Genomic DNA, 23,197 nt, shown 5'->3' with positions numbered 1-23,197 from the left:
TGTCACTCATGGGTTTCTGCATTTTAGCTGCGAATGTGAGCAGTTTTTGCGGTTCTCTTGGGACTTAAATTCCTACAAGAGCATAAAGCCAAGTGTGGATTAAAAAAAATAAAGCCCCTAAGGGGCTTTCGTTAATTGCAAAATCAGTACAGAGGTCCCTCTCTTCTCTCACCGACTCTTATCCCAAGTGGGTGGTGACGGTAGGGAGCGCTGGGAAAGGACCGGAGCTTTTGCATTTCTCCTCTGCAAAGTGGAGGTGGAGTGGCCCGCGGCTCCGCAGGAAAGCGTCCACCGCCAAATGCAAGTCGAGGTCTGCCGACGCCGAGCCCCCGGCGGGAGGAGGGGGCGGGTTCAGGGAGTCCCTCCCTCGGGGGCGGGGCCAAGGGCTTCTTCCCAGCCCGGCTCTGCAGAGAGGAGGTCTTGCAGGCTCCAGTTGAGTATAAAAGAGATGCAAATCCCGCAAGAAGCCACCGCACTTGTCAGCGGATCTGGTGATTGACAAAGTCCCTGGGGCTCTGCACCGGTCACCTCCCTCAAGCTCCACAACTGAACGTCGGAGCCAACCCTCGGCCCCTTGCAGTCGGAACTTTACAGCCGCGGGAGACCTGAAGGCGGTGGCAGCGGCCCAGGAAGGAGCAGCAGCGCCGGGGTAAGTCTGGGCAAGTGTTTATCTCGCCGTGTGCCCAACTTTCTGATTGAGCGGCCGGCCTGTCCTATACCCGGGGCCTTTATGATTCTGCATTTCTTTCTCTTCATCGGGATAGGTAAATTATGTCATGGGATTCCAAGGCTTTCTTTTCATCCATTTACTTTTGATGGTTTTCACTTGTTTTATCCCACTGCTGCCTGTTACCAAACAGCATGAATGAATGATGCAATCCCACATAGGGGAGTCATCAGTACAAGAGTAGGAAAAGTTCCAGAATTTAGAGTTGCAGTATCTGACTTCGTCAACTTCTTTTTCATCAGAATTCGAATTTTAAATGTATATTTACCAGATACATTGTTGTACGGCTTCAAGCCGGGAATTAAATAAATAATGCTTCCATTCATCAAACTTAACGTTCTAAGTTTTCCTTATATGTGACCTGCACATGGTGTTTACTCTTTAAATATTTGACTACTGGATTGAAATGAGGATCAGGGAAGAAAAATGAAATCCAGAATTTCTATATGCTATCTCCACTGCCCGATGTGTTCTCAATATAATTATCCTAGTCCTGTGGCTTTCATATTGGAAAACAAAATACTCAGGATGTTTTAAGTTTTCAGATTATCTGATACATATCTAATAACTCTTCTCTTTTGGCTGGGAAACTCAACACGGGAAATCTTAGTTTTTCTCTGACCAGGGATCAAACTCAAACCACCTGCTTTTGAAACAGAGTCTTAACCACTGAACCACCAGGGAAGTACCCCTTATAACTTATTTTTAAGATTACATTTTATTGATGTATAATCTAATGCAACAATATGCACCCATTTTAAGTGTACGTTTTGATGAATTTTGATGGCATTGTACACACTTATATTCACCATCACAATAGAATACTTCCATCTCCCCTAAAAGTTTCCTAGGGTCTCTATAATGATTTTTGTCATTATAGCATTTGTTGGTATTTTCTAGGGTTTCATATAAACAGAATCATACTCTTTTGTGTCTGGCTTCTTCTGGTCAGTATAATATTTTTAAAATATTTATTCATGTTATGATGGTGGTTAGTTTAGTCACTAAGTCGTGTCCAACTCTTGTGAACCCATGGGCTGTGGTCTGCCAGGCTCCTCTGTCAGTGGGATTCTCCAGGCAAGAATACTGGGGTGGGTTGCCATTTCCTTCTCCAGGGGATCTTCCTGACCAAGGGATCAAACCTGGGTCTCTTGCATTGCAGGCAGATTTTTACCAATTGAGCTATTTATGTTATAGTATGCATTGGTAATTTATTCATTTCTTATTGCCGAGTAGTGTTCTGTTTATCCCTTCATCTGTAGTTTGGGCTATCGTGAATAAAGCTGCTTTGAATGTTTTCATTTCTCTTAAATACACCTCCAGGTATGGGATTGCTGACTGACTCTTACAGTAAGTAAATGTTTAATTTTGTAAGGAACTGCCAAACTGTTTTCCAAAGTGGTTGTACAGTGTTGCATTGTATGAGAGTTCCAGTTGTTCCATGTCCTCACCATTACATGATAATGTCAATCTTTTTAAAGTTGTTCTTCTTTTGAGCTTATTTGCACATCTTTTTTGAAATGCCTTTTAGGATCTCTTTTTGCTCATATTTTAATGGGTTGTGTGTTTTATTGAGTTGTAAAAGTTCTTTATTCTAGATAAAAGTCCTCTCAAATATGTGGATTGTGAATATTTTCTCCCATTCTGTGACTTACCTTTTTTTTCCCGTTCCTTAATGGTGTCTTTTGAAAAGCAGTTTTTAATTTTGATGAAGTCCAATCTATCATTTTTTCCTTTTATTATTCATGCTATTTGGGTTTTATTTAAGAAAATGTTTACCAATTATGGTTGTTCTATTAGGTATCTATCCCTGCATAACAAATAATCCCCAAATTCAGCAGTTTTAAAAGACAAACATTTATTTTCTTACAGTTTCTGTGGGTCAGAAGTCTGGGAACAGCTTATCTGGGTGGTTCTGGATAGGGTCTCTTAAGGGGTTGCAGTTGGCCAAGGTCAACTTATCTGAACACTTCAGTGGAGGAAGATCTGCTTCCCAGTGCACTCATCTGGTTGTTGACAGGATTCAGTTCCTTGAGGGTTGTTGGACTGAGGTCTTCAGTTTCTCCCTGGCTGTTTGCTGCCAGTTCTGCCACATGCATTTCTCTTAGGGCAGCTACCAACATGACAGCTGCCTTCCCGTAGAGCAAGGAGTGGAGGTGGGGCAAGAATGGAAGCCACATTTTTTTTTAAATTGACAGCAGGCGCACACACTCTTTATTTTTTGGCCATGCTGCCTGACTTGCAGGGTCTTAGTTCCTTGACCAGGAATTGAACCCAGGCCCTGGCAATGAAAGCACTGAGTCCTAACCAAAGGGCCACCAGGGAATTCCCCTAGACAAACTCACTTTAAAAAACCCACTTTTTTGTGTGTGTGTGATTAGAAATAATTATGGATTCACAGAGGGCTGCAAAGAAATATACAGGGAAATCTCATGCACTTTTTCTTCTCCCATGTCCCTTCCCCTGAGGCCAACATCTCAAGGAACTGACTCTGGCACAACCCATAGAGCTTGTTCAGATCTCACAGTTATACACACTCATTTGTGTCAGTCTAATTTTGCAAGTGATATCCTATCACCTCTGCCTCATTCTGTTCACTGGAAGAGAGTCACTAAACCCAGCTCACTGTCAAGGGCAGGGGGTTAGAGATGGGTTGGAATAGCAGGAAGTTGGTTCATTAGGTGTTGTTTGTTTGTTTTGGTTTTTTGGCCAAGCTGTGTGGCTTGCGGGATCTTAGTTCCCCAACCAGGGCTCAAATCCAAGACCTCTGTACTGGAAGCACAGAGTCCTAACCACTGGGCCTCCAGGAAATTCCTACTAGGGGCCATTTTAGAGGCTGCCTGCCACGGGAGTGCAATTTTCCTCCTGCATTTTAGAAGTCTTATAGTTTTAGCTTTTTTTGTTTAGGTCTTGATTCATTTGGAGTTGATTTTTGGCATTGGACTACAAGTTTTATTATTATTTTTACATAATTTGTCATTGGACTACAGGTTAGGGAAGGATGTACATTCCAGTATTTCTATGTATAATTAAAACTACCAGGTAGGATTACAATATAATGACTATCAGAGTCTCGTCATATTCATATTGGTGAAACAAAATAGAAAGAACATTTTAAGTTTTCACATGATTTAATACATGCCCAAATGGAAAAAAAAAAAAAAAAAGGTAAGTAGCAATGTACGAATTCTAAATTAGAAGAGAAAAAGAGCCTGCCTTTATAATGAAAAGAATTTCTCCTTTAGATGTAAATGGATCAAAGGAGAAAGAATAAACTATCTTAAAGAAGCAAATTAGGGCCTTCTCTGGTGGTCCAGCGGTAAAGAATCCTCCTGCCAATGTAGGGGACACAGGTTCGACCCTGGGTCTGGGAAGATCCCACATGCCTCTGGGCAAATACCAATGTGCCACAACTACTGAGCCCGGTCTCTGGAGCCCGCGAGCCTCAACTACTGAAGCCTGTACACCTAGAGTCCGCGCTCTGCAACAAGAGAAGCCGCCTCAATGAGAAGCACCTGAACAAAGAGTAGCTCCCAATGGCTGCAACTAGAGAAAGTCCAGCCACAACAAGAAAAACCCAGCCGTGCCAAAATAAAATAAAATACATACACACATAAAAAAATAATTCACGCTTGAAAAAGAAACAAACAAAAAAGGAGCAAATTGGAAATAGTACCATTCTTGTGCTGCCATTCCGGGCAGTGGGTTGTCTCCTAAAAGGAGCAGCTTCCGGGGAGGGCCAATAGGATGCAGCTCTCACGGGCCTGCAGGGGAGCGGGATTCAGAGCACCTGCAGAAGCTCAGCAGAGTGGGGAAGACACGCTAGGCTTGCATGCTCAGGTACGCTCTTCCTCCTTCTCGGGAGTATTATCCTCTATGACTGGTGAGAGAAAGGGTACGCCACACCGTTTCTGAGTGCAGTGAGGACTGTCTTTGAACTTCCCAGAAGATTTCTTTCCATTCTGTTGCTTTCCTTTGTCAAGCCCCACTTTGCTCTTTCTTGCTGCTTGTTCTTAACTGCTTCTTTTTGTCTCTTTGTTTCTTCTGAGATTTAGCACCTCCGTCCACTTCTTTTTACAGTTTAAATGATGAGGATAATAATTGGACGTTGTTGGCTTCGTTCCCTTCTTACGGAGCAGCAGGGTTCCTCTCTGACTATTCTTGGAATGTTGTTGACTTTCCTCATTTTGAAGACAGCAGGGACCATTTTGTACAGTCTGTAATGTTCCTACATTGGCTTCTCTGTATTTGTATTTTGTTTTTCCCCAAGATCCTCTTTCCCTTTTTCTCTCCTTTCCTTTGCCTCTGAGACATGCCAATCAGGTGTAGGTGATTTTCTATCAGATTTGAAGCTTTTTCTGGTTTAAAGCCACAGAAAAGGGTATATTTCCTCTTCTGTGGAGCTTGAAGGAGGTAGATGTGAAGTATTTCCCAGAGAAAGTAGCCTTAGGAGACTTTGCAGCCAACCTTTCTTTGTTCTAGTCCTACATAGGGAGGATAGTGAAGCTAGACGGTCTCTTTCTTCTCCTGTGTCTGGACCTTGATGTTGATTTCCCAGTTCTTTCTAGGCTCTTACTCTTGCAGAACTCATGAGATCTCTCTTAAAGAAATTTGTAGTTAGAACTTTATCCTGAATTTCTTTATCCCCCGCCTCCTCCCCAGGAAAGAAGTGGGAAGAGAAGACCGTTGTCTCCTGGGAATCCAGCACTGAAGAAACGTGAGTCCGATTTGTCAGTTGTTGTTGTCATTGTCAATGTTATGTGTTTATCAGTTATCAGTTTACTCTTCACCTGCATAAAAAGAATTATCTGCTGTAAAGCTATGTGGTACACATACAATCTTGGTTTCCCTGAAGAAGAGCTGTTTTGTTTTAAATCATAAAATGTACTATAAATGCATTGGCAGGAACCCCCCGTCCTAGTTACAGGAAGGCCCTTTGACTCTCCACTGATCCAGAAACCTCTCAGACTCCATTGGACCTTGTTTCACTGCTTGGAGGGCCCCAAACAGCCTCACCACCAGGACCAAAGCCATCCAGATGATGCCCTTCTGAGTCCAGGAAGCTTTGCTCTGTTGGCTTCCTCAACCTCTGTACCAGCTTATATTTGCTCTTACATAGGTGAAGGTAAGAGGTCAACCCCAGCAAAAGGGGGAGTTGGTGAAGGTGATCTTAGATGTCTCTTGTGAGACACTTAGATGAGAAGCTGGAAGAGAGTCTGTTGGGATGAGAAAGTTTTCTCCCTCTTATCTAACATCAGACTTCCTAAGGTTGGCCTTGAAGGAAAGCTTGCTTTTCTACTTTTGGAACTGGGAGTGGGTGACAAGCGGTTGTCAGCTGTGGCTTCTTTACCAGTTGGCCCTCTGCTTCCCCAAGGGGGACCTGCTTGGGGTCGGGTGGGCAGGAGTCCTGTCCTGAGCCCCAGAAGGCAGTGGTCCAGGGGTCGGGACCAGGCTTGGGAACTGCCATGTCTAAACACAGGCCTTCCCACCAGGATTTCCTCCACCCCTGTCCTGTCCCCCTTCCTTGCTAGTCTGGATGTGAGGGCTCCAGAGTCCATTCTCCAGCATTTTTCTTTGTACACAATTCACTTTGAAGCAATTGGACTTACTCAGCAGATTTCCCTTCCCACCCCAGAACTATGAGAATTTTGAATTTGTATGAATCACGAGTCACTCCTGGTGGAGACGATGAAAAAAAAGGGAACCAGAAGTGAACAGGGAGGTAGAGCATTTTACAGTGGGGGCTGCAAAGTGCTGAAGGAAGCTGAATTTGCTCTGTAGTCTAAGCAGGGGATTGAAACCCATGTAAACTGAGGAGTGGAGGGCATATCCCCTGGCACAAGCATTCTGGGGGCAAGGTTAAGGTCATATAATCTAGCTCTGTCCTCTAGGGAGGGCATGGAGAAAAAAATTAGCCTTCCAGGTAGCTTCAGTGTAATGTTTGTGCATGGCTGTTAGCATAACTAGCACCATCTTGGGTCCTTACAGTTTCTCCTGTCCTTCTGCTGACCCTACCCAGGACTGTATTGTGCAGTGAATCACTTCTCTGTCGTCAACGGCTTTGCAGTTAATAGACATTGTTTAATAATCATCAGGGCTGGGTAGCTCTATGCTCTGTTAGTCCCCAAACAATTATGAAAACCCTCCCTGACATATTTCCAGCACCCCCAAGACTACTTACCCTTTCATCAGTCTTGGCTTAGGAGTGCACGCCCTGTTCCCAAGTACCCCGATTATATGGATCTGCCTGCCTCATCTGTCGCTCTCAAGATGCCTTCTCAGTTTGTGGGTACTTTTTGTTCCCTCTGTCCTCCAATAGTTTGTCTCAAACATCCTGTCGTGGGACCCACAGTGCAACCTACAGGTGTCAGCAGTTCTAAGTCGGGACTACTGTTCATCCGGGCTTGTAGAAATCAGTCCTCACTTCATTAGAGGAAGTGTATGTTTCCTTTTGTATTTGAGGCTCATGATCTGGTTGAAGCTATTGCTGGTATCAGTGGTTGGAAAGAGGCTCAAGGCTCTGGCTTTTTAAATGTGAGCAATAATGATTTGTTCAGCCATCCCAGTGAGACTGAGAGCATCTTGAAGATGGTGCCCATTCTGTGTTTCCCAGATCTTGTGCTGGGCAGAGAGTGGCATTGTGGACTGGCTTCATTGTCTTTGAAGAATAGTCTGAATTCTTTTTATTTTTTAATAATTTTATTTATTTGACTGTGTTGGTCTTAGTTGCAGCATGTGGGATCTTTCATTGTGGTGCATGGATTCTCCAGTTCTGGCACGTGGACTTGGTTTCTCCGTGGCCTGTAGGATTTTAGTTCCCTGACCAGGGATTGAATCCACGTCCCCTGCACGTCAAGGTGGATTCTCAACCACTGAACTGCCAGAGAAGTCCCCAGTCTGAATTCTTGGTGGAAGTGTCTGACATTTCCTGGATCCGTGTTATGTTCTTAACAATGTCTAACTTTACTTAATTCTGCTTAATTTATCCACATCTTTTATGTTGTCTCTGTGCATTTGAGATCCAAATTTCAGTTCTTTGACCATCACTTAGGAGCTGTATGACCTTGGGTAAAGCATTTAATTCCTTATACCTCTATTAGTTAATTTGGTAAATGGATGTATCTGTATTGTTCCTGTAGAAAGGCACAGGACTAGCCCCAGATAATGGCTTTGAGATTCCTTCCAACTTTGGAATATATGATGTTGATTTTGTTTCTCTGTGGTAGTCGTCATTTCTGGTTAAGGATTTTAATTTTAGGGTAATAGCATACTAAATTGGAATTGTTTAATTGAGAACAGTAATGTACTCGATTCTGTGTTGGGTTCTCATTAACTGCTTAGTTTCAGCTCTAATTCCTGAAACATTTCAATTTAACACCCACTGTGCTGGAACAGTGGAGAAGGCAATGGCACCCCACTCCAGTACTCTTGCCTGGAAAATCCCATGGACGGAGGAGCCTGGTAGGCTGCAGCCCATGAGGTCACAAAGAGTCAGACACGACTGAGCAACTTCACTTTCACTTTTCACTTTCATGCATTGGAGAAGGAAATGGCAATCCACTCCAGTATTCTTGCCTGGAGTATCCCAGGGACTGTGGAGCCTGGTAGGCTGTAGTCTATGGGGTCTCACAGAGTCAGACACGACTGAAGTGACTTAGCAGCAGCAACAGTGCTGGAACAGAAAAGTAATTCAGTCAAGGTCCCTACCCTGAAGGAACTCACATTCTAGGAGAGGCATGGGGGTAATTAATTAATTCTTGGTGGGGATTATGAAGGAGATAGTACGGGGAAAATAGTTTAATCTGCACCTTGAAGAATAAATAGGAATTTGCCCCTTAAACATGAGTAATTAGGTGATTTCAGGCAGAATAAACAGCATTTGCAAAGATATAGAGAACTAAAAAACCATGACATGTTTAAGGAGCAAGAAGTCCTCTGTATTCTTTGAGCATAAAGTATGTGTATGTGAGTGTTTGTGGGGGGAGGAAAGTGGTGGGGAGCAGACTGGTGAAATGGAGAGGATTTGAATCATGAACGGCACAAATGAATCAAGTAACAGAGACATTATGTTGATTTCTATGCTAATAATGAGAAATGGATAAGCAGGGACATTCTGAGGTGTGCTGTGATTAACCTGATTTGATTCCACAGTTGTCAGCGGCCAAACCTGAATACAGGCAGGTGCCAACAGAATAGTTAATAAATGCAAATGACTATGTATGTTAAAAAGAGCCTTTACCCTTTAAGTATATACATTGAAATATTTTTGTATGAAATGATATGATTTACTGTGAGATAAGTCAGATTTATCTCAAGATGGAATCCTGTGGATGTGAGAAGGTGATTTGTAATAAACACGTGTTTGGACCTGTCCTGTTTCTGACACAGAGCTCCTATAACCCTTGGAATTTTCCATGATGAGACAGATAAAGATGTCTCTTGTGTGAATGAGGTGACTTTTGGACCTACCTAAGGATGAGGGCTGTTTGCCATGAGAGCCAACCATGTGACGAGAGGGTTGGAACCTTCGTCCCACTGACCTGACCCCGAGAGGGGTTAGAGGCTGAGCTCGGGCACCAGTGACCAATGATTTCATCAAGCGTGCCTTTGTAATGAGTCTTCCTCAAAACCCGCAAAGGACGGGGTTCTAAGAGCTTCTGGGTAGGTGAACACGTGAAGATTTGGGCAGAACAGGGAGCCTGGAGAGGGCATGGAAGCTCCCCTCCCCTCCCACATATCTTTGCCCTGTGCATTTCTTTCATTTGCTTTTCCTAAGTTATATCCTTTAATAATAAACCTAGTAAATTTTGTGAGTTGCTCTAATGAATTAATTGAACCCAAGGATAGGGTTGTTGGAACCTCCACTCTATAGCTGGTCAGTCAGAAGCACAGGTGATGATAATCTGGACTTGTGACTGACATCTGGAGAGAGAGAGTGTGTGTGTGTCGGGGGTGGAGTGCGGTCAGTCTTGTGGACTGAACCTTTAACCCATGGAATCTGATGCCCTCTCTGGGTAGATAGTGTCGAATTTGAATCGAAAAGTAGAACACCCTGCTGGTATCCAAGAACTACTTGGATGTGTGGGAACCCCAACCCCTGTTTCGGAATTGGGGTGCAGAACCTTTTATAGTGGGGTTGTTGATGAAGTAAGATTTGCTATGATTATTGAAACAGGATGATAAATACACGGAGTTCATGTATTCATACTTCCTATTTTTATATGTATGTGAAATCTGCCACGATAAAAAGTTTTAAAAAATCATTAGCTGTACGTATGTAATTCACAATTGTATCATTTTATTTATTCATTCAACCTTCAGAAATTAATTGAGTATCTACTCAAAAAAGGTTCAAAACAATAGGTGTTTTGGAAAATTTTGTATCTTAGTACAAAGAGCTTGCCATTCAGGAGTGAAAGTGATATGCACATAAATCAATATAAGATAAGTTGGAATATTATGAATTCCATATCTTAAAGCAGGTCTCCATAAAGTACTGTGGAAGTTCTGGGAGAGATTTTTTCCAGTTCAGGGGATCAGGGAAGACTTCATAGAGAAGATGGCATTTGAGCTTTATTCATTTACACACATTACTGAGCCTTGTGTGTGTGCTAAATCACTTCAGTCATATCCGACTCTTTGTGACCCTATGGACTGTAGCCTGCCAGGCTCCTCTGTCCATGGGGATTCTCCAGGCAAGAATACTGGAATGGGTTGCCATGCCCTCCTCCAGGAGATCTTCCTGACCCAGGGATTGAACCCGAGTCTGTTATGTCTCCTGCATTGGCAGGCAAGTTCTTTACCACTAGTGCCATCTGGGAAGCCTTACTGAACCTTACGTGCCAAGTACCGTTCTCAGTCCTAAGGATCCAGCAGTGCACAAAGATGATAAAGATTCTACTCCTGTGAAATTTACATCTTAATGGGAACTGATAGACAACACGTAATAGACATATATTATCAGGTGTTGGAAGATGAGAGATGTTACAGAAGAAAAGAAGTAGGACATCATGAGGGAGATCAGTAATGTTGGGGGTAAGGTCAGGGAAGGGGGTTACAGTGATAAACAGGGTGGTCAGGTTGACATCTGGGCAAACTGCTTCTGAGGGAACTGGCCAAGCGGGTATTCGAGAGATGAGCATTCCCACCAAGGGCGAAGCTAGAGCAAAGACCCTAAGAGGGGAGCCTTCCTGGTATATTTGTAGAGCAGCGAGAAGACCAGTGAGGCTGGAGCAGAGTGAACAAGGGTGAGGGGGGGTAGGAGATGAGGCCAGAGCAGTAATGGGGAGGGCATGCTGGTGGTGCCAGAGTGGGGGGCAGATCTTATAGGTAATCATAGCAACTTGGGCATTTACTTTTAGTAAAATGAAAAGCCACTGAAGGATTTTGAGCTAAGATTGTGACATGATTTGGCTTATAGCTTACAGTGATTCTCTGGGTGTTATGTTGAGAGCAGATAGTAGAGGTGGGGACATTTTAAGAGGCTGTTGGTACAATCTTGGCTAGAAATATTGGTAACAGACTGGAACGACAGCAGTGGATGTGGTGAGAAGTGGTCATACTTTGGTTAGATTTTATTTTGGTTAGCTCTTAAAGGAAGAACCGGACTTTCCGGGAGGTCCAGTGGTTAAGACTTCACACTTCCACTGTAGCAGGTGTGGGTTTGATCCCTTTTCAGGGAACTATGATCCCACATGCTGCGGGGCTCGGCCAAAAAAAAAAAAAAAAATTAAAGGCAGAACAAATAGCATTTCCTGAAAGATTGGATGTGGGATTTCAGGGAAAGAGAAATGTTAAAGGTGACTGAGGAGTGGAGTTGCCATCGAGAGAGAGAAGGAAGGCTGCAAGAATGGCAGTCTTGAGGAGGGGAGGGAAGACTGGGAGTTCAGTTTTGGACGTTATGTTTTATGTTTGGGATGTTCACTAAACATATGAGTGGAAGTCAGGTAAGTAGAGTTTAGGATTTGGGAGAGAAAACTGAGCTGCAGATGTGCATTTGGGAGTTACTGTCATAGAGCTGACATTTAAAGCTATGATCTTGGATAAATTAATTCCTCTAAGGAGTGACCAGCTGGCGCTAGTGGTAAAGAATCCCCCTGCCAAAGCTGGAGACAAAAGAGACTCCAGCTTGATCCCTGGGTGGGGAAGATCCCCTGGAGGAGGAAATGGCAACCCACTCCAGTATTCTTGCCTGGGAATTCCCAGGGACAGAGGAACCTGGTGGGCTACAGTCCATAGGGTCGCAAAGAGTTGGTCATGACTGAAGTGACTTAGCACTTAGCAAGGAGTGTATATAGGTAGAGAAGACCAAGTACGGACCGTGGGCTATTACATTAAGAGAACCAACCAGCAAGGAAGCTTAGCCTCCAAGAGCAGATATGTGAACCTGGGAAGTTGGTCCTCTAACTTGAGGGGTCAGCTTGAACAAGAACATGATGTTGGGGGTAAAAAACAGATCGTATTGTGTCGGCCAAAAAGTCGATTGGGTTTTTTCATAATCTCTTACAGAAAACCCAATAGATAACCAGCAGCAGATGTGTTTTGTATTCATGTTTTTGAAAAATACTTCTCTTCTATGGAGACTTATTCAAATTTAGGTTGATAATGTCAGTGCAGAGTTTTAAATTCTGTTATCTAACTGGATTCATTCATAACTGTTTTTAGTGGGACTCCAACGAAATTGATGTTTCCTGTTTGGAGTACTCTCTTGTAAGGGCTCAAAACAAGGATCAGCAAAATTTTTCTCTAAAGGGCCAGACAGTATGTATCTCAGGCTTTCCAGACCATAATGTCTCTGACGCAGCTACTCAGCTTGTCTGCTCTTGTGGGCAAGTCACTATAGACATGTAAATGATGAACATGGCTATGTTCCCATAACATTTTATTTACAGACTGAATTTTGAATTTTATGTGACTTGCATGTATCACAAAATACTACTCTTCTACTTTTTCCAACTATTTAAAATGTAAAATTCATTCTTCACAGGCTGTACAAAAACAGGTGGCAGGCTGCATTTGGCCTACTGGCTGTGTTTTGCTGACCCCTGGCTTGAAAGATTTTTCCCCCCCCCAGGTCAGCTTTGAACTGGATCATTCTACCAAATGCACTGGTTTGTAATCAGTTACAAAGTGGGTTGGGCAGGCTCCTGTGAGTCAGCTGTCAGCCACTGTTTATGCTGATTTGCATGGTCCGTGTACCTTGTACATGACGTATTAGTTTCTTTGATGGGAGAGTGGCCCCGGACGACCTCTAGGATCTAGTTCACCTCCAAGACTCTAGTCCATTGATTTTCTTTCTTTTTTAAAAAATAATTTTGTTTATTTGTGGCTGTGCTGGGTCTTTGTTACTGCTTGAGCTTTTCTCCAGTTGTGGCGAGCGGGGGCTTCTCACTACAGTGGCTTCTCTTGTTGTGCAGCACGGGCTCTTAGGTGCAAGGGCTTCCATAGTCGGGGAGCGTGGGCTTAGCTGCCCCATGGCACGTGGGATCTTCCTGGACCAGGGATTGAACCGGTGTCTCCTGCATTGGCCGGTGGATTTTTTTTTTTTTTTTTTTTTACCACTGAGTCGTCGGGGAAGCCCCAGTTTTCTTAAAAAATAAAAAAATACTCAAAATTCTTTTGAAACTGTCCTCTGTAGCTTCTGCAGCACTGTGGTCTCTCTCAGTTCCTCCCTGTGACTTCTCCCTCTCATTTTCCTTCACAGGCTCCTGACTTGACGGTCCTGCTCCTGTGTGCTCTGTCCTCAGCCTTCTCCTTTTTCCCTTTCTCTACTCTCTCTTCCAGCAGCCTGTGGCTTCAGTTACCACCTCTGCACCGGAAACAAACTCACGTGTATGTTTGGCTCTGACTTTCTGAGGTGTAAAGCCTTTCAAGGTTTCCTATTAGCTAAAAGTCCCCCCCCCCCATATTTACTTATTTGGCTGCACCAAGTCTTAGTTGCAGCATATGAACTCTTAGCTGAGGTGTGTGGCATCTAGTTCCCTGACCAGGAATTGGACCTGGGTCCCCTGCATTGGGAGCATGGAGTCTTAGCTCCTGCTCCACCAGGTAAGTCCTTCCGTGAGCTAGAATGTTAAAATCCAGACTCCTTAAGACTTACCTGGTGGTCCAGTGGATTAGAATCCGCCTACCAATGCAGGGGACACGGGTTCGATGTCTGGTCCAGGAAGATCCCACAGGCCGCGGGGCGACTGATCCCGCGCACCACGACCCTGAGCCTCAGCTCTCGAGCCTGTGCTATGCGACCGGGGAAACCACGGCAATAAGCCCATCTACGCAACGAACAGCGGTCCCCAATTGCCGCAACTAAAGAAAGTCTGTGTGAAGCAATGAAGACCCAGCAAAGTCAAAAAAAAAAAAGCCTCTTAGCCCGCCCACACTAACTGCCCGTGCACTGCCTGCCAGCTGGCTTGGGCCGTTGGGCAGCTCCCAACTCATCAGCCATCATTCTGCCGCCTTGTCTTTGCACATGGTCTTCCCTTTGCCATCACTACCCCCCTCCTTGCTGCTGTTCTCCCTCTGGCTTATTCTCAGGACACAACAAACTGATACCCTTCCCTTTGAGAGCCCATGGAGAAGGCCACTTACTCTGCAAGATTCAGCTCAAATGCCTGTACCTCTTGGAAGCCTGTCTCATGGACAAGGTTAACCATTTACTCTGTGTGCTGACAGTATCTTCTGCACATTTCCATTGTAGCACTTGCCTTATTGCTCTAATTAGGTCAAAAGTACGTGAATATTGGTTGAAAATCACATACATTCATAAATTGATAACCTACACTAGACTTAATTTCTGGGAGCAGAATCTGGGTCTCCACTCATCTTTGTAGCCCTAGAGCCTGACATTTAGAAGGTGCTTAATTTGTATTAAAAAAAAAATGAATGAATCCATAAGGACATGCTTATACGGGCTTCAGCGACTTTGATAGGAAATACAATATATTGACATTCGTAGGCAAAATTAGACCTTTTTATGATTATATTTTGTCTGATGCTGGGAAGGAGCGAAGGCAAAAGGAGAAGAGGGCAACAGAGGATGAGATGGTTGGATGGCATCACCAATTCAATGGACATGAACTTGGGCAAACTTCGGGAGATAGTGAGGGACAGGGAGGCTTGGCGTGCTACAGTCCATGGGGTTGCAGACAAGTCTTAGCAACTGAACAACAACAACAAATGATTATATTTTATGTCTTTAAATAGATTCATCTTTTTCTGTTGTAGGAGGAAAATTCTTCCAAAGATGGTCTCCCATTCAGAGTTGAAGAGTCTTTTCTGTTCAGCTGATGCAGTGTGCTTTGATGTGGATAGCACCGTCATCCAGGAAGAAGGGATTGACGAGCTGGCCAAGTTCTGTGGGGTTGAGGATGCCGTGTCAGAAATGTAGGAACAGTGTTTATTCACCTCATGAAATGATAGAGGATTGCCAAAGGAGAGTGACTTTTGGATGACGCACAGGACCAGAGCCACAAGTCCCTGATTTTAGTCCCTTCCTATGAAACATGGGCACTCGGTTATTTTTTTCCATCACTTAGAGCTGAATTTGTTGGTATAGTACGTCATCCAACCATCCATATCTCCATGTATATGGATATGGGCTTATATAAATATATGTGAGTGTGTGTGTGTGTGTGTGTGTGTGTATGGGCTTCCCTGTGTGTGTGTGTGTGTGTGTGTGTGTGTGTGTGTGTGTGTATGGGCTTCCCTGGTAGCTCAGCTTGTAAAGAATCCATCTGCAATGCAGGAGACCTGATTCAATTCCTGGGTTGGGAAGATCCCCTGGTGAAAGGATAGGCTACCTACTCCATTATTCATGGGCTTCCCTGGTGGCTCGGATGGTAAGGAATCTGCCTGCAATGTGGGAGACCTGGGTTCAATCCCTGGGTTGGGAAGATTCCCTGAAGGAGGGCATGGCAACCCACTCCAGTTTTCTTGCCTGGAGAATCCCCATGGACAGAGGAGCCTGGTGGGCTACAGTCCATGGAGTCACAAAGTTGGACATGACTGAGCAACTAAGCATAGCATATATATATAGGATCGAACTTGTCTCCCTGCAGTGGAAGCATGGCATCCTAACCACTGGACTTCTGGGGAGTTTCCCATTTATACACATATTTATGCCAAAAAAGTGTATATATAACACTAATATATACACTGTGACAAATAAGTATGGATGACACACCCTTAGCTTGGCCAGGGGAATGATGACCACAAATAACCAAGGAAGATAACCTACGGGATCTCCAGGGGTCCGGGGCTTTGTGTCATGGTTGAAAGTATGGCCTTAGAGCTTTGCTAGAAAGCTAGTTTTGGTTCAGAGTCTCCACGGATGCCCAGGTGAGAGTTCCTTCCTCCCTTCTGCTCTCCCCTGTGCCACCCACACTGACCAGGTCCTAGACCATTTCCTATTCAGCTTCATTTGATGCAAGCATGCCTGGCCTAGAAAACCAAGCTGTACAATTTAGTTTATGATGGCAGCATCAGAGCTGCTCCAAAATATATATAAGTCAACAGCGGTAAATACTGTAGATTTATATATATATGCAAAAATATATGCACACTATTCTTAAGTCATCTATGACATTTTTTATCTGTATACTTTAAAAATTACTTATTTATTTTGGCTGTGCTGGATGTTTGTTGCTGTGCCTGGGCTTCTGATCACAGTGATTTCTCTTGTTGTGGAGCGTAGGCTCTAGGGCAGGCTTCAGTAGTTGCAGCTCCTGGGATCTAGAGCACCAGCTCAATAGTTACCGCTCACGGGCTTAGTTGCTCCAGCATGTGGTATCTTCCTGGACCAGGGATTAAACCGGTGTCTTCCGCATTGGCAGGCGGATTCTTCACCACTGAGCCACCAGGGAAGCCCCCATATACTTTTTCTTTGATGTGATTGTTTTTAACATGCTAAATTATGTGTGTGTGTGTGTGTGTGTGTGTGTGTGTGTGTGTGTAAAGAGTACTGGCCTTTAGTCTCTTTCTTGGTTTACAAGTGCTCATGGTTTCTAAGGAAAGTACCTGTGGATAGTACATGGGTTTTTCTCAGCTCACTGGATGGTGTATTTGTGGATGCAGAATATTAATGTGATTCTCAAGCACACCCTCCATAGTTTATCCCTGGCCCCACTCACTCCCATGGCAACGTAGCACGTCTATTGTATGGTGGGGCACCTTCCTCGTGGATAGACCTTGCGAGGAGCTGGGGAGGGTGGGCATGTAAACTTTGATGACAGCTGACTTGGCTGGCTTGATTGTTGGGTGTTCCTCCTAGGACACGGCGAGCCATGGGCGGGGCAGTGCCTTTCAAGGCTGCCCTCACAGAGCGCTTAGCTCTGATCCAGCCTTCCAGGGAACAGGTGCAGAGGCTCCTAGCAGAGCACCCCCCTCACCTGACCCCCGGCATAAGGTAAGGGATGCCCAGTCTGGGTACACTGTCTCTCTATCATCACCTGCGTTTAGGGGCATGTCCTTTGTTACTGTAGAGCTTCTGTGTGGTTCTTTTGGTACTTGTGAGTGGTCTTGTCTGGGTGGTTGGTCCTGCCCATGTCTGCCTTCCCTCTCTCCCAACAGAGAGCAAAAAATCTCCTCTTCGTCTTGTGTTTCTAGGTCCATGGGCAGAACAGAGTTGTGGAATGGTTTCCTAAAGCAGTCAAGCCCCACCCACTAATTTCTAAGTACATTTAGAAAAACATATATGGAACGTTAATTCACTAGGTGATATACCTTGTCTGATGTACCTTGGACAGATGCATTAGGAGAAAATATATATTTGAGTTTCCTTTCCACGTTTCCTGTTTTCACTTTTGTATTGATCAGCATTTGGTATTTGCAGTTTCCCTTTTTTTTTTTTTTACAGGGAGCTAGTAAGTCGCCTACAAGAACGAAATGTTCAGGTTTTCCTGATATCTGGGGGCTTTAGGAGCATTGTGGAGCATGTTGCTTCAAAGCTCAACATTCCATCAACCAATGTGTTTGCCAATAGGCTAAAGTTCTACTTTAATGGTAAGGCTTTCATGGTCACATTTTCCCCTCTAATCAGTTTTAGTATTTAATGTCTGTCAGAACACAGCTTCAGCAAGGTGGCCTCAGAGTTAAATGCTGAGATAGAGGGCTCTCTTTACTGATGTCTTTCACACCTTGGTACCCTTTGCTCTGCAAGGTACACTTAGGGCATCATCTCTCCTACCTTCAGTATCCATAAGATCATCTATCTGTATATACATGTCTGCATTTTAGTAAATAATGTCTTGTAACCCATATGCCTTATTTTGTTATTCAGTATATTTCAGTTTTATGAAAGCTCTCATGTATTAGAGCCAGTTTGGCTCATGTGTTTGGCTCAGGAATGAGAGTTAATTTGTGAGCAAGTCACTGCACTGTAGCTGCCTTTGGAGGCGCCTCCTGGCCCCTCTCTGGACCATCACAGAGCCCCCACTGTAATCTTCTCGTCATCTTAAGATGTCTCCGGTTACGTCAGGGGGTGGCTGGCATTCTTAAAACCAAATGGTATTAATTTAAAACATTTAAATGTGTTACTAGAACACTTTTGAAGAGTTTATAAGATAGAAATCATTAAAAAAAGAGTAGAGAATAAGTGTAGTAATTACTGTAAGATGGAAATAATCCGTCAAATGTAAATTAGAATCTCCTCTTAGAAGAAATTATATAATAACATGTTTTAAATTAATATATTACTGTTTCATGGTGTTCTGCCATTTCAATAAGTTTTGAGATTTGCTATATTGGAAGCTTAAAAGATAAAACCAATTAACCGTGAGTTGTTTATCACCTAAAGGAATAACCTTGACAAGAAGTTTGTAATTTAAAAGCATAGCTTGTTTCTGAGAAATAAGTGTGAAAGTCCAGGCTGTGTTACTTTATCAAAGGCCACTTTTAGCTTTGCCAGTGGTATGTAAATGAGGATGTCATCTATGCAAAAAAGTGGCCCTACTAATCTAATTCTGTGGATCTGTTTTATAGGTGAATATGCAGGTTTTGATGAGACGCAACCAACAGCTGAATCTGGTGGGAAAGGAAAAGTTATTAAATTTTTAAAGGAAAAATTTCATTTCAAGAAGATCATCATGGTTGGAGATGGAGCCACAGACATGGAAGCCTGTCCTCCTGCTGTATGTATTAAGCATACTAATTTTTTTGCAGTTTGTGAGAATGAAACAAAAACCTGTATCACCGTAAAACAAAAAACCAAAATAAACAAAACACATTCAGTCTCAATATATTAATTGGCTTTTTGCAAACCCAAGAAGGTTGCAAATAAGGAACTTAAACCCCATTTAAAACTTCCAAAAATACCCCTTGTCCCTGCAGTATGGCTGCTGCCTCTTAGCCCAAGTATGTGCTCGGTGAGGTTTGGCTTCATTTCCACAATGAATGCAGCTCTTACACTACAACCAGAATTTCAGTGTTTTATATTTGATAAACTATTTCCTCAAACGTTATCTCATTTAATCTTCATAACAGCCCTGTGAAGTAAAAAGTATCATCTTTTCCTTTTTACTGATGGGGTAACTGAGGGTCATGGGTGATTCGATATCATGCCCATATTAAAGCATTTTATTCTTCTTCTGCATTTACATTGCTTTCTGAGACTAGCAGGAAACAGGTGCTCTGTGTGTGTGTGTGTGTGTGTGTGTGTGCGCGCGCGCGCGCGTTCAGTCGCTCAGCTGTGTCCAACTATTTGGGACCCCATGGATTGTCGCCAATACCTTAAATATCACATGTCCATTTCACATAGGACTGTGACTAACTTTTCGTTCTACCTTAAAAAAACTGAACCAAAAATATAGCGGTGAACGTTTCACTACCTAGTTTCCTCAGATCTAAAAATAACATCTGTCTGTCAATGATTAATCAAAAGCCGTTAAAGAATTTTTGGGGATCCTTTTAACATTACTTGAGTCAGTTTGAAATAACGCGTTCTTAAATGATTTACAGCCAATGTCAGGGTCGACTAAGTACTGAAAGCCAGGCTAGTGGATATCAGAGTACAAGGCGTAAAATGCAAGGTTCTCTCAGGGGGCCCTGAGTCCCGGTATCCAACAAGGACAAAATTACAAATTACAGAAGATCCTATCGGTCAGAAGGTGACACAGCCCGACTGAACCAAGAGAAGGTGGTGTGTGCAGGTCTGTAGCCCTGGAAGGTGGTCTGAGGAATCTGCTCCCTAATGAAGGGGTTCCCCAACCTTTGTGGCACCGGGGACCAGTTTTGTGGAAGGCAGTTTTTCCACGGACTGGGGGTTGAGGGGCGGAGAATGGTTTCTGGATGATTCAAGGGCTTTGCATTTATTAATGCCGCCACTGACCTGACAAAGTGGAGCTCAGGAGGAGTGCAAGCGATGAGGAGCGGTTTGTAAATACAGGTGAAGCTTCTGTCTCTCTCCTGCTGCCCACCTTCTGTGTGCAGTGCCAAGTGTCCCGGGAGTGGGGAGCCCTGCCCTAAAGGACAGTTAGCAGTCGCCATGTGGAAGCCGGGCAGAACTTGGCGGGGAGGGCTTCTAGAGGGAAGGGAAGCAGCAGAGCACAGTCCTAAAGTACTAGGTACAGTCTTAGGCTGGTCAGTGGGCAGGGAAGTGTGGGAGTGGGCGTTCTCTTCAGCAAGAGAAGAAGACCCCACGTACTAGGCTCTCTGGTGTTACCTTTGGGTCATGGGAAGTCCTGGAAGCCTCTAGACCAAGAAGGACCAAGTCAGGGTGTTAGGACAGCAGAACTGGTTGCTGGCCTGCAGAGGGCTGCCGCAGAGGCAGGAGTTCAAGAGGTTCAATTTAACTAAATGTAAGAATCTACTTATTTTTCCCCCATTGTATGGTATGAAAATAAAAATGAAGAGAAAGGGCAAGTAAGATAAATTTGTACTTCTAAATCAGTGTATATTGTGTCTGTGTCCTGGCAGAAAAAAGAGAAAATACCACTTAAAAAGACCACTGACTATGGGATTTCCCTTGGAGAAGGGCATGGCAACCCATTCCAGTATTCTTGCCTGGGAAATCTCATGGACAGAGGAGCCTGGTGGGCTGAAGTCCACGGGGTTGCAAAAGATTCGGACACAACTTAGTGACTAAACAACAATGAGGCTTCCCTGGTGGCCCAGTGGTTAAGACTCCACTTTCCAGTGCAGGGGTGTGGGTTTGATCCCTGGTCAGGGAACTAAGATTCCACATGCTGTGAAGGTGCAGCCAAAAAAAATTCAAATGATCATTGAATGAAAGAAGGTATCACTGAGAAGAAATGAAGGAAACAATGTGCCTTGAAGTCATTCTACCAGTGAAAAATAGAGTGCTGCTGACATACTCGGGGGTTGTCATCTCCTTCAGCCCCGGAAAACAGGCCTCCCTGCAGGCAGCGAGGTGGGTCCCTCAGGTTCACCCAGGACACCAGCTGGGAGGTATTCTACCACAGCCCTGATTCCATGCCTCGGGCATTTCCCCAGCCCAACAGGCTTCTCTTCAATCTTCTTTCTTTGAAATTGGCCTGGATGTGATTGCCACCCAGTTTAGAACTCAGATGTTTACCACCTGGTGTGGTTTTATTTACTTATTTTTTAATATTTATTTGGCTGTCCTGAGGCTCTCTTGTGGCACTTGGGATTTTTAGTTGCAGCAAGTGGGATCTAGTTCTCTGACCAGGGATTGAACGCAGGTCCCTCTGCATTGGGAGCATGGAGTCTTAGCCACTGGACTACCAGGGAAGTCCCTATTTTTAAGAAAATATATATTTATTTGGCTGTGCAGGGTCTTAGATGTGGTGTGCAGGATCTAGTTCCCTGACCAGGAATTGAATCTGGGCCCCCTGCATTGGAAGCAAGAAGTCTAACCCCTGGACCACCAAAGGAAGTCCCAGGTTTTATTTTTGTAAGCAGTTGTCTTGATTTTACAAGGATTTCAGTTCTTCTGAAGCCCACAGTGTCCAGCTGAATGCTTCTGCTGCAGTGGTGGTCAGACTCATTTATTCGCGTGGCAGGAGGAGGGGAGGAGGTGAGCAGGCTCACAGGGAGCTGGGGAGGGAGGCATCCCAGGTGATGCTGGGCTCACCTGTCTTTGTACAGAGTTTCTTCTTTTCAATAAAACTTATTTCCCTAGGCTGCTGCTGTCTCTTTTTCTCTCTCTCCTTTTCAACTATTTCCCTTTCTTTCTCTTCTTAGGATGCTTTCATTGGATTTGGAGGAAATGTGATCAGGCAGCAAGTAAAGGATAACGCGGAATGGTACATCACTGATTTTATAGAGCTTCTGGGAGCACTGGAAGAATAAGATCCATTTTTATAAAGTTCATAACTTCAGGTTAATTTTAAAAAATTATGCAGTTTGATACTGTTTGCTTCCAATTGCTGACTACAACCCAATCTATGAATTTTGTATTGATTATCTGTACCTCCAAGTAAACGATAGTTAGGGCTCATAGAACATTGTGGTTTGTTTTTTTAAACTGTAGTTCCAGTATTATTTTGACCATTTAATTGCCTGGAGAGTTTTATAATCTGAATTCTTTATCAATCTATCAATTCTTTATCAATCAATTCTAGCTATGTTTGATTTGAAGTCTTTGGAAGGTGGATGGTAAATTAAACACCTTCACTATTGGGCATGTGGATTAGGCAGCTTTAAATGAAATTGGTTTTCCCTTTATATATAAATAAAAATTTATGCATATATCAAAACAGATTTGTAGTTTGTTTTCTTTTTGAGCCACACCACTCAGCTTGTGGGACCTCAGTTCCCTGACCAGGGATTGAACCGAGGCCCTTGGCCGTGAAAGCTCAGACTCCTAACCACTGGACTGCCAGGGAATTTCTGATTTGTCGAAGTTTTAATTCTGCCTATCATGTATTTCAGTATCCAATATTTCAGATACTCTAAGTATATGAGTAGAAACAGCCTCCAGGCCAGGAACCAAGGGGTGGAGATCCTGCTGAGCCCAGGGCAGAGTGCTGGTCACAGCACAGCCACCATCAGCCCCACCACTGGGAGCGGTGCTGAGTGTGAGGGATGGAAGCTCTTTTCTTCCCTCCTGGTATTTGTCACGCAGGAAATATTACAAAGGCTTTTTTAAAAAAGGTAACAGTGGAGCCTTAAAAGTACTGACCTTAAAAGAGAGATATTTGAGCTCAGCCCGGTGTCTGTGATGACCTAGAGGGGTGGAAGGGAAGCTCAAGAGGGAAGGATGTACGTATACTGATGTACCCAAACATAGCTGATTCACGTTGTTATACAACAGAAACTAACACAACATTATAAAGCAATTACACTCCAATTTTTTAAAATGGATATTTGATAATGACATGAATTAAAAGAACTAAAAACAAACCAAAAAGAACTGAAAACAGATTTTATTAATCTCAAATAAAGATCAGCATTTTCCCTTAAATGAATTAAGAAATAACTCATCAGAACTTATACGAACCATTTCTTTCTTTTTTCTGAAATGCTGATTTATTTGGCTGTGCCAGGTCTTTGTTT

The 23,197-nt window shown here is 43.7% G+C and overlaps 1 protein-coding gene across 4 annotated transcripts; it reads left to right on the top strand.

The window, feature by feature from the left end:
- The first annotated feature begins 344 nt into the window (after window positions 1-344).
- On the top strand, window positions 345-22,402 carry PSPH (phosphoserine phosphatase). Of its 4 annotated transcripts, none has more exons than XM_043914872.1 (8): window positions 345-649; window positions 5,390-5,444; window positions 5,633-5,852; window positions 14,951-15,109; window positions 16,995-17,129; window positions 17,580-17,725; window positions 18,704-18,852; window positions 21,884-22,402. In XM_043914872.1, the coding sequence occupies exons 4-8, from the start codon at window positions 14,970-14,972 to the stop codon at window positions 21,989-21,991; spliced, it is 678 nt and encodes a 225-aa protein (XP_043770807.1). In that variant the 5' UTR covers window positions 345-649; window positions 5,390-5,444; window positions 5,633-5,852; window positions 14,951-14,969; the 3' UTR covers window positions 21,992-22,402. The 4 variants fall into 4 exon arrangements, with proteins under 4 accessions (XP_043770807.1, XP_043770806.1, XP_043770804.1 ...); XM_043914871.1 differs by lacking the exon at window positions 5,633-5,852 and adding an exon at window positions 13,431-13,558 and having other exon boundaries at window positions 346-649; XM_043914869.1 differs by lacking the exon at window positions 5,633-5,852 and having other exon boundaries at window positions 360-649.
- The last annotated feature ends 795 nt before the right edge of the window (window positions 22,403-23,197 follow it).

The sequence above is a fragment of the Cervus elaphus genome, chromosome 10, assembly GCF_910594005.1.
Source record: "Cervus elaphus chromosome 10, mCerEla1.1, whole genome shotgun sequence".
NCBI lineage: Eukaryota > Metazoa > Chordata > Mammalia > Artiodactyla > Cervidae > Cervus > Cervus elaphus.
Note: the sequence above shows the minus strand (reverse complement) of the source record. Positions and strands in the feature narration are given on the sequence as shown.

What these genes read in the sequence shown, in the direction of transcription:
- PSPH (XM_043914872.1), top strand. Translation starts at nt 14,970, where the DNA reads ATGGTCTCCCATTCAGAGTTGAAGAGTCTTTTCTGTTCAGCTGATGCA. An exon ending in CACCTGACCCCCGGCATAAG is followed by an intron (nt 17,130 to 17,579) that starts GTAAGGGATGCC and finishes TTTTTTTTACAG; the next exon opens with GGAGCTAGTAAGTCGCCTAC. An exon ending in GCTAAAGTTCTACTTTAATG is followed by an intron (nt 17,726 to 18,703) that starts GTAAGGCTTTCA and finishes TCTGTTTTATAG; the next exon opens with GTGAATATGCAGGTTTTGAT.